The sequence below is a fragment of the Anastrepha ludens genome, chromosome 5 (assembly GCF_028408465.1).
Source record: "Anastrepha ludens isolate Willacy chromosome 5, idAnaLude1.1, whole genome shotgun sequence".
NCBI classification, from domain to species: domain Eukaryota; kingdom Metazoa; phylum Arthropoda; class Insecta; order Diptera; family Tephritidae; genus Anastrepha; species Anastrepha ludens.
Window position 1 is genome coordinate 124238185 of NC_071501.1, and position 11179 is coordinate 124249363.

General features: G+C 39.2%; 1 protein-coding gene across 1 annotated transcript; it reads right to left on the minus strand.

Moving 5' to 3' along the window:
* Window positions 1-8208: 8208 nt before the first annotated feature.
* On the minus strand, window positions 8209-10052 carry LOC128863798 (peroxiredoxin-6-like). The gene is made up of 4 exons (XM_054103148.1): window positions 9871-10052; window positions 8739-9113; window positions 8593-8668; window positions 8209-8525 (listed from the first exon to the last, which is right to left on the minus strand). The coding sequence occupies exons 1-4, from the start codon at window positions 9951-9953 to the stop codon at window positions 8397-8399; spliced, it is 663 nt and encodes a 220-aa protein (XP_053959123.1). The 5' UTR covers window positions 9954-10052; the 3' UTR covers window positions 8209-8396.
* Between the last annotated feature and the right edge of the window lie 1127 nt (window positions 10053-11179).

Consider the following 11179-nt stretch of genomic DNA (forward strand, 5'->3'; position numbering starts at 1 on the left):
AAATCTGATGAATTTCATCAGAAGCAAATTACTCACCGTTCGTAATATACAAATACCTCCTCACTTTTTCGTTTGTGATACTACCGCTGGCCTTTTGCCAGCAACTCCTCGTTAAACCATTTTTTTTATGTGCAAACCCATTGATCTGACCGACACTTATTAATAACCCTAAGGTTATTAGTATCATTTAAGAACAGTCAACCGAAGTATGTAAACTTAGTGGCATGCCACGAAATGCAGTGACAGAGCACATGTCTAGTAGGCTCCTCCTTTTCCTTCTCATTCTTGCTGCTTTTGCAATAACCGAAGTGAGGTACAATCAATCTCACTAGACAGCTACCTCTTTAATGGCTAGAATTTCAGCCTGAAATACGCTAGGAATAGGAAGACGAGCCGAAACGCTTACTTTTACGCCTACTCCTTACAATAGACACCAAAGCCAACTTTATCTTCGAGCTTTCAGTAGTAGGTAAAGAATCGTAAGCAGTTTTTCCGACCAGGTATATTGTTAACCCAATCACGTCTAGCTTTTATTTTAGTACTAAATAACCGATTAATGTATGGTTCATTGAAATAATAGTCAACAGGATTGGTTGGACACAGACCGAGTGTTAAGGCCGAGTGGTCAACACCTTAATCGCGCCATTGATTAATTGCGGCAAGCCGCGCAGTAGTGTTGCTTGCATTTTGTTTACCAACTAAGTCTAGGAGAGGTAAGAAGAAAAGAGTATTCCGAGCATCAGAGGGTGTGTTTGTAAGAGCGCTGCTCATACATATAAACGCCATACGTTGAACCTTTTGAAGCCTGTTTCTAATTGTACTCTTGTCGAGAGCCGCCGACTAGATTACAATCCCGCAAAGAAGGATAGGTCTGATTTTATATTGCATGAAAATAGAGCTACAGTAGCTTTCCTTACTCTGTCCTCCACGTTCCAATTTAGTTTCTTGTCGAGAGTCGCACCTAAATATTTGGCGCTATCTCTAATGATGGCTTCACAAATTGTGGAATTTTATATTTCCTCGAGAACAGCACTAATTCTGTTTTCTGAGGGTTCACACCCAAACCGTTATTTAGATATCATCTAGACAGCTTATTATAAGCGGTCTGCATTCCAGGGCTTAGAGTTGAAAGATATTTGCCACATGTGGCAACAACTAAAATGGTCGTCTTTTTCCACGCTTCATTCTTCAAAGCCAACTCGATCTTCAGCATTGCCCTGTATTCATGAAAATGATGCTGCTACTTGCATTATAAACCATGAAAAAATAGTGCGAAAAACTATCTCAATAATGCTTTAATAATTTCGTTACACATACAAACGTACTCGTGCTTGAACTTGTGTATATTGGCTTCTTCTATGATTTTCTTTTGCACAGTGGTAAAATTTCATTTTCATTTCTCTTCACAATTAACTGATGTAATTACTGGCGCACGCGCATGCGTGCCATCATCTTAAAGTAGCCTTTATTTTTTCATATTTTTTCTTTCTCTAGTATTTTTTAACTTACTTAGTTAATGCATTTCTGATGACCAACCGACGCTATTATGAGTAAGTGTGTCAAATATGTAGCTGCGTTCACCACCCACGTAATCAGCTCAATCGCATAGTATAGTTTACGGTACATCTCTTCATACTTTTAGTTACATCTACTTTTGCTTTCTGATATATAGATATATGTTTAGGTATTATTATGGGTATCTAGGTATGTAGCTCTTCTTTTCCTTTTTACTCTGATTACAGACTCTGTAATTAGGGCTACTGATATTAAGATTATGTGAAAACATTTGTAGTGCATAAAAGTGGATCGACTTTGACACGGTTTCCGAAAAATTCGACTGGTACCGCTGAATATAAAATTCATTCCTTTTTTATTTCATTAATAAATTCTCATAAGCTAGGCAGGGGCCTCAATCTCACAGTTGTTTTCACATATTTTGCCGTATTAAACCGTGCCGTGACTCAAATCACACACGAGGAAGTCGATATAAGTGCGAAACTAAAACTTAACTACAATAAATTTGCGCTTCTAGAGGGTTTAAAGTTCCAACAAGCAGAGTGGTTTCAAAAAACAATAACAAACGTCGTTTAAATCCAAAATTATACAATAATATGAGATTGTGGCTATGACATGAAAGAGGAAAGTTTACACAATCCAATTTTTTTTTTGTTTTTTTTTATACAGCTCTCGAAACATTTAAGGAACTCTATTTTCGGTGTAGCTATCCATCCACTACTTTCTTTCAACTGTTAAAACGCATTCCCCGTAGTGGTTTTTTGACTTGACCAAACGAAAAAACATCGCAGGGAGCCATATCAAGTTAATTCGGTGACTGTTGAACGGTATTCATTTCGTTCTTGGTCAAAAATTTACGGATAATGATGGAATTGTCCATCGAAACGTATGGCACAGAAGGTTGGACGATGTCAATGTCCAATGAGGCGTCCCTTGGAGTGTTTGAGAGAAAGATTCTGAGGAAGATTTTTGGACCTTAGTACGTTGACCAGTATCGTAGGCGATGAAAAATTGAGCTGTATGATCTTTACGGCGACATAGACATAGACAAAGGAAGACCTCCTTTGCGTTGGAAAGATCAGGTGAAGAAGGACCTGACTTCACTTGGTGTGTCCAACTGGAGCCGGTTAGCGCGAGAAAGAAACGACTTTTTGTGAAAAATTTAAATTTTTCGCATCACTTTGTAAGGTAAAGAGATATCAGGCTTATGAGAAGAAATATTGTGCAAAATTTGAAAACGATTGGTCAAGTAGATTATTAATTATGGCGTTAATGGACTTTGAAGTTGAGTATAAAAATTTGGCCTGGAGCAACGAACGCTGAAATACGCATTGCAACGATTGACTTAAAATATTTACACAATGCTCTTGAGAAAATATGTATACATTTAAACAAAAAAACTTAATAAAAACAAGTTTAAAAAATATAAAAACTTAAATAAAAAATAAATAAAAATTTAAAGAAAAAAATTTTAATTTAAGTTTAAGTACCCTTGATGCTTATATCAATATATATTATTTGGCTTAAATTATCCATTAAAATTTAATTGAAATTTGAGAAAGGCGAGTCAAGAAACACCGAGAGAATGGTAACTCTTAAAAAGCTCACTGTATTCAAAACTCAGGAAAGTAAAGGGGTAGATAGTCAAGGAAAAAAAGAGAGAAGTAACAGGAAGAGAGAAACAGGTTGGAAAAGAGACAGAGATTGCTAGTCATGTGAGAACTTTCCTGATTCTTTGGCAAATCTGAAAATATCCTCCATGTTGTGAGACTGAATTTTACTCGTTCTCATGGCATCGGAACCTAAAATTCGGACCCTTGCTCTAGCAAAGGCAGGGCACTCACAGAAAATACTCAGCCTATCTGCCTCCTCTAAGAAGGACAGGCAAATCGGGTTCTCAATGATTCCAATGGTGCTCATATGTGGACCCATGGGTTGCGTCCTCTAATAATACCGACCAACAACCGAATGTTTTTTCTTACAACAGAATTAAGCTTCTTCTTACATTCCTGAACAACTTTTGAGGTTTCCTTTGCGTTCTCCAGGGCGTTCTTGCGTTCAGTGCAGCCTGATTGTCACTAAAGGCTCCACTCCGTCATACTTATCCATTGCTGCGTAATAATCAGTAACCTCACCCTATAGGATTCCCATCCCAATTTTGCTACAGCATCTTTAAATTCCATCTTCTTGTAAACTCATAAGCATTTTTTAACGTTAGAAACCCCGCTGGCAGTGCCCAGTTCATCGTTAGAACATTTACGTGGCAGCGCCACAACAGGAGGCGAACAATTGCATTGCCTCAATGCAGTGGCAGCCAACTGCCAACTCAATTTGTATTGGATTGCGTTAAAAGAAATCAAAACCAAAAAAAAGGAAAAAATTTGGTGCATGAATTATTGCGCATGCGCAACAAATCGCTCTGGTAATTGAAAACAATTGCTGGCATTTATGATGGATGCTTAACCAAAAAAATTACGACATTAGTAGTGAACAACAACTAAAATAGAGAAAGACATTCATACAGGTACATACCTTAAAATAGCATAGAAATGCATAGTTAAAAAAGTAAGAGTAGTCGTTGCCTGGATTGCGTAGCCAGCATTCCATAAATCTACTTAGTTACAGCATTACCTACACTCCTCTCTCTCTCTCTCTCTCTCGCACTCTCTCCCTTTTCACTTCATGACATTTGTTGCAACATTTCGAATGGTTGCAGCATAATTGCCTGTGGCAGCCAGCAGACGCGCCTCGGTAGCCACTCTCAGCCACAAAAAGGAAATGTTCACCGCCTCAGAATGGGAATTGTGGGAATTTGTCTGCCTTCCAACACAAAGCAATTACTCATGTCCAACACATTCGTCACGCCACAACTAACAGCCGGCCGGTCATGTAAGCAAGCAATCGATTTCCATTCAGATTGTACTTTGGCGGGGCAAACGCGTGCGTGCAGCTTTGACAAGTGCAACATCCACAAATGCTTCCTGATTTCCACCGGCGGAGCGTTGGCGCATTGGTTGGTTATCTGATGCCCAAACTAGTTCTACAAATGTGCAGATGCGATACATGAAAATGCATCTCTGTGTGTGTATGGATGAGTGCAAAGTTGCAGGCGCACTGTTGGCTAATAAATACGCGTAGCAAATTGCAACAATGTCAAAGTAAGTTGCTGCCACTAACAGCATAAAATCTCATTCAATTCTCTCTACATTTGTTTGAGCACAACTATATGGCGTGGCATGCAATAGTAGAAACGAGTAATGCAGAAAGCAACGAGGCTAAAAACGCCTTTGGACATGACGCGTTGCCTTGCGTAAGGCAAACTAATTAAAACGGTATTTTTCGACACTAGCAGCGCACGCATGCCGCATAGCCACGAAATTGCGTGAGTTCAACCTTTGTATGTATACGCGCACGTTTTGGCGATACGGATGCACATCCAAACTTCCACATTTGCTTCGGCTTCCTTCACCGATATGCAATCTTTACATGCGTTTTTGCGCCAAATCGGTAAATAGACGGCGCAGACAGCAGACGAGTTGCAGCGGACCAACGTGCAGCTAAAGTAGTAAATGCGCTGCCACACGCATCTGCGCTAATCCACTGCACAATGGGCACTTCCAATAAACTACCATATAGTGAAATAATTATAATTCATTCGTATTTACTTTGAAAAGGTAAATAAATAATTGACGCATACACTTCTGTTAGGGGTTTGGCCGAGCTCCTCCTCCTATTTGTTGTGTGCGTCTTGATGTTGTTCCACAAATGAAGGGATCTACAGAGTTAAGCAGACTCCAAATGGCAGATATTTTTTGTATAAGGCATTTTTTTTTTCAAGGTAGAAATACACTCGGAGGTGTGCCATTGCCTGCCGAGGGGTGACCGCTATTAAAAAAAAATGTTGTATTAGTAGGTGTTCATGCACGGAGATTCGAATCAACGCACTCTCGAAATGGTAGTCACGTACCAACCCACTCGGCTAAGGCGGCCGCCTTGTATTTACTTTTGTCACCTTTAATATAAATCCCCTCTTCCTTGTCTCTCCCTACAATACCCCAACCGGGTCTCCCATCGTTTGAAACCAAGGATGTTAGATTACCAGATGTGGCCTTCAGCTATTGGGAAAACGAAATTGAGCGAGCAACGTCGGCTGCAACATCACCGGGTACTCGTCTGCAAAATTCTGTCCGTACTTTTCACACACACGCGTCCAATCTGACGACAACGCAGTAACATGAAGCCTTGATTTTTTTCATATATCACTAACACAATCTCAGTTATTTCGCAAACAAACCGCTGTCTTGGCCCCGCTTACGTCAGCTAATCAGTCGATTCTTTCAAATTCTCCGAGAGTCGGTTAGCGCTCTGATATTGGCAACACCTTCTGAATTTGTTCACCCTGGTTTGAAACAGTGGTGAAATTCTTCTGACAGCCCCTTCACGATACCTGCCGTTTTCTCTTTCTTATCAACAGGCTAAACTTTTGTTCCCTTTAAGGCAGATTTCGCCTCAAGAAAGAGATTCAGCTTGCACAGTGCAAGTTCCAGCGAATGAGGCGGATGGTCTAACTTTAGTATGCAGTACTTGGCTAAAAACTTCTTAACAGACAAAACGGAACGAACAGGTGCATTTTCGTAACGGAAAACTCATGGCGCGTACAATGAAGGATTTTACTATGCAAAGCTTGTCGTACGGTCGACAAGTCGGTCGATTCTTATAGACCCAGCATTCGCACAAATACTTGATCGAAGGTCGGATCGAACCAGCTTACCAATTTGTCACTCGTTTGAGGAGCCACCCGGGTTCCAATAAATTTCAACATCTTCGCGGCCGTCTCAAATACGCTTAGGTTACTGAAAAACGCTCCAAAAACATGCAAGCACTCCCTTCAATAAATTTTAGGTTTCAGTAGCGGCTTTTCTAAGATTAATGTTCAATTTTACAGTAATTCGTTGGCCTATTTTTGCACTCAAAATTTGTTCGGCAAAATTAAAAAAGTAACGAACGAAATCTATGGCTACTGAACATAGTTTCTGCTATTAAAAGATTTAAAAAAATTGGAGAGACGTTTTTTTCACAAATAAAATTAAAAATATTTTTTTTCTTAACAAACTTTTTTGGAAAAGTATATTTAATAAAAAAAATTATATTAGAAGCAAAAAAATAAAATGCATAAAAATTCTGAAGGGCCGAAGATATTTGACATTAAAAACTTCATTTCACAATTTTCAGCATCGAATAAATTTCAAAATAATTGAATTTACTTTTTATTACACGGATTTTGAAAAGTTTTAGCAAAAATATATAAATAATTTCTAAAAAAAATTTTCTTTCTAAAAAATATTCTAAAATTTTTTTTTAAGTAAAAATATAAATAAAACAAAAACAAAAAAATAGATATAAATGTTAACGGAAAATGTTTGACTTTAAAAACTCCATTTCAAAATTTAAATAAAAAATAAACATAAAAATGTTAAAAAACTGAATATATTTGACATGAAAAAAGTTTAAACAAAATTTCAACATTGAAGAAATCTTAAAATTTTGAATTTTTGCACAATTTTTTTCGTTTACTTTTTATTGTACTAATATTTTTCATAACTTTTAGCAAAAATATAAAAATTAAAAAAAAAAATTGTAAAAGTACATTTCATCCTAAAAACTATATTAATTGAAAAAACAATTAACAAAATGTTAAAAAGAGTCAAAATATTTGACTTTAAAAATTTCACTATTTAAATCAATTTAAAAATTATTGAATTGTTCCCCAATTTTTTTCGTTTCGTCCACAACAATGAGAAATCTGCATTTTGTGCATGAATTTCTCACCATCTGTCCACAGTGTCTCGGGCAATAGGGGCAGTTCGCCTGAAATGAGTCAACGATTTTGCGGCTTTCGGCCCACGAATGCAATGCAATGTCTGCAGGTGTTTGTGCAACATAAATCTGCTGCAACTTAGCAGCAATTCCTTAAGGAACGCAATGTGATGCTTCTGCGGCAACAACTCCTCATGAATTAGCCACTGGCTGCCTACACGCCAACCGGTTTTATGGCCTATCAGTCTGCCTGCATATCTGCGTCCGTCCGTCCGATTGCGGTCGGGCAGCAGTTTGTTTGACCAAATGACAAGTGTACCCTGCCGCACGCAGCATTCCACATGCAATATGCAACATACTCACACATATCCACAAATACACGAGCTACCACAAATCAGCAACAAAATATACGATATAATTCACAGCCAACAGCAGCAGCACGGACGCACTCCCAGCCAAGGCGCAGTATGGAGTGTTGTATGCAACATTCCCTTGCAGGCAGTGCAGGAGGAGGTGCTGGCAAACGCATAAATACTGTTTTCGACCTGACATAATTTTGTAATTCTATAGCGATTTGTGGTAGCAAAATGTAATCAAACATGCGCGAGTACCTGGGTGAGTGTGTGCAAATATGTTGCAGCATGCGACTGTCTAGTTTTGTCTGCATGGAAGTGCGTCATAAAGATAACCGCTTATTGCCACTTTGTTTGCGCTGTCCACTCTATCTTTAACGATGACAGTGGGCCCAAGAGCCATGACTGGTGGTGGCAGCTGGGGCAGAGCAGCGGGCAGAGCAGCAGCAAAGAAAGAAAGGAGGAGGAAGAATAACTACACTCTTTATGGCTAGCGAGCTCGGAACTACTTAAAAGCCATAAATTGAATTGTACTCAAAATTTATTATTTGTTTTCTACTTAACAGTGACAATAATCTAAAAATCAAGCACAAAATCATTTTTAAAATGATCAGCTCAAACTTAAAACATACATAATGGGCATCAACCCAACTCAAGCAGAGTCAAATTGTTTTTTTTTTTGTTTTTTTTTTTTTGTTTTTCTTTTAATAACTAATAATTCTCAGTGGTTCTAACATAATTTACACCGGATGGCATCGACACCTTATCAAAACCTTTCGGGAACAAGTGCTTGGCTTCCTCATCAGACACAGTGGGCAAAATCATGACTTTGGTGCCAGGCTATACAAAAAATATGCAATTATTGTAATATCCAATAAAAATTCACTTTGTGCTCTAGAAAACTTACAGTCCAGTTGGCGGGTGTGGCTACAACCTTCAGCTTGTCAGTCAATTGCAGTGAGTCGATACAGCGTAGAATCTCACTGGAATATCAAACAAAATGCCGTCTATTAGAAACATCTCAAATACCGCTAAAATAACTGTGCAACTCACTCAACATTACGGCCCATGGACATGGGGTAGAACATCGACACGCGCACTTTGTGATCGGGGCTGATGATGTACAGCGCACGAATAGTTTTCCCGATTTCCGGGTCGCGCTTCTGTTCTTCATCCAACATGCCGAAGAGTACAGCTAAATCGCGATGGGGGTCGGCAATGATGGGGTAGGGGAATTCCCCGGGAATGTCCAAGCAGTAAGACTTGATGTCGTTCACCCAATCAACATGGGATTTCAAATCGTCCACGGAGTGAGCCAAGCACTTGGCATTACGCTTGGCGAACTCTGGCTGATGGACAGCGATGCGACCCAACTCAGTGGTGCAGACGGGTGTGAAGTCCGAAGGATGGGAGAATAGCACAACCCAGCTGTGGAACAAAAATATACAACGTGAATACCATAACTTAACAGTAATGTCATAGTCAGTTAGTAAAGTTATAAACATTAATCTGTCGATAATTCTATAAATGCTGCTACTTAGTAAACATTTACATACCTACATCGATTAATAAAGCGTGCGCGTGTCTAACATTATTTGCATACTAATTCACTAGACTATGCCATAATGGAAGCCCACATCAAAATGTACGCTGAAGGAATGTGGCTGGCAATGTTTTATGGCCATACCCAATTATAAGTATGCGACTGCTGCCTGCATTGGGTGCAATGTGCAATTTGATATTTGTGTTGCAATAAACAAATGAAATTGTGTGCATATGAACTACATATGTAAATACACAACTAATAAAAGATAAGCGCAACAGGCGACACTATTCTACAACTTCAGCGCACACCTCCCTTCTGAAGCTACAAAAACTAGGCATTTGCGCTCTGCTCTGAGCGGAAGGCAGGCGTAGGTTGAATTTTTTCAACGTCTAAGATTTTTCCAACAAATGGAGGTTCCTACAGCTCTATGATGCCATTTTTATTATTAAATATTTAAATTAAAAAATTTAAATAGAAATTCGAAAACCACCACACTTTTAGTACAAAAGGAAACTATACAAACTCTGTAATCTGCTCTATAAGCCATTATTTTTAGACAATCATCTTGAAACTCTTTCCCACTCTGCTAATCAAAATCACTTCAGTAGCTTCATTACTAGGAAACTATTTTTAACTTACGCGCTTCCCTGCCAATCGTAGAAGCTGATTGGCCCCTTGGTGGTTTCAGCTTTGAAATTCGGTACTGTAGCTCCCAAACGCATTTTAAATTATTACTGTTTTGCAGTTAAAGCGAAAATGTTCAAAAGAATTAAGCACAATCACAGTTTTTTACTTTCTGTTGTCAGTCCCAAGCTCTGGCGTGGTTTTTATACTCTTCTAGCAGCTGATTGTTTTAAATATTCTCTGTAGAGGCGCGAAAGGCACGTACATATGTAAGTATGTGTGTACATATGTAAAACGTTTGTTAGCGCTGAGAATTTCATCATGAGAGCAAACCGGGCGTCAACCCCCGCTTACTGACTACCAGCAATCAGTAGTCACGTAAATATTTTCGTACTTATCAATTCAATATTTACGTTTTTGTTTGTGTGTTTCGTATTGATTGTGATTTATGGCCAAGGATTGGGATTCTATTTTGAGTTTCGTTTTTATGATTGTAAACTCAGAAAGCGCATTTAGCAGCCTAAGCATATCCTATAGTTCTTGTATAGCATTCGAGTATTACAGAGAAATGCGAGTTTTGCCAAGTTAGTAAATTATTATTAGTATTTACTATTTAAACACCGAGTAAACACCCTCTCGCCTCGATTTATTCCCGACACCTAGAGCTCAACTCTCCGCGGACGTTCTGCTGTTGCTCTCTGATAGGATGAAGGTCCTGGCAGTGATCCTTGACGGAGGGCTAACGTAGAAGCGCAATATTTAAGAGTGATTAGGAAGGGAACAGTCGCCTTGTATAGATGCAGGGGCACCAGCGGCAAGCGGAGCCTCTTGTCTAGAGTTACATTCTGGCTAGAGTCCTCGTTCGGTGGAACTCACTGGAAAGGGCGGCGTCGGCTAAGAAACTGGAGAGGGTTCAGAAGTCTGCCCGCTTCTCATTAGCAATGTTCATGCTTTTGGTCAAGCCCAAATCATTGAAAAAAATCGAATGGTCCTCAGCAACTTCTCTAACGGTGATTCGTCGATTGGCCAATACCATTTTCTTCACTTCATCAATTTCTTCGTCTATTGTTGAGGTTCTCGGGCGTCCGGCACGTTTTTCGTCGTTCACATCTTCTCGGCCTTCTGAGAACATTTTGCGCCACCGATAAACGTTGCTTTGGTCCAAAGTAGCTTCTCCGTATGACTCAGTCAACATTCGGAATGCACCCGCGCACTTAATTTCGTTTTTCGCACAAAATTTGATACAGGTTCATTGATCCATCTTTTTGAATAGGCAAAAATCGAAGACGAGCCGAAACACATGCAAGCAAAGCAGCTGTCAACA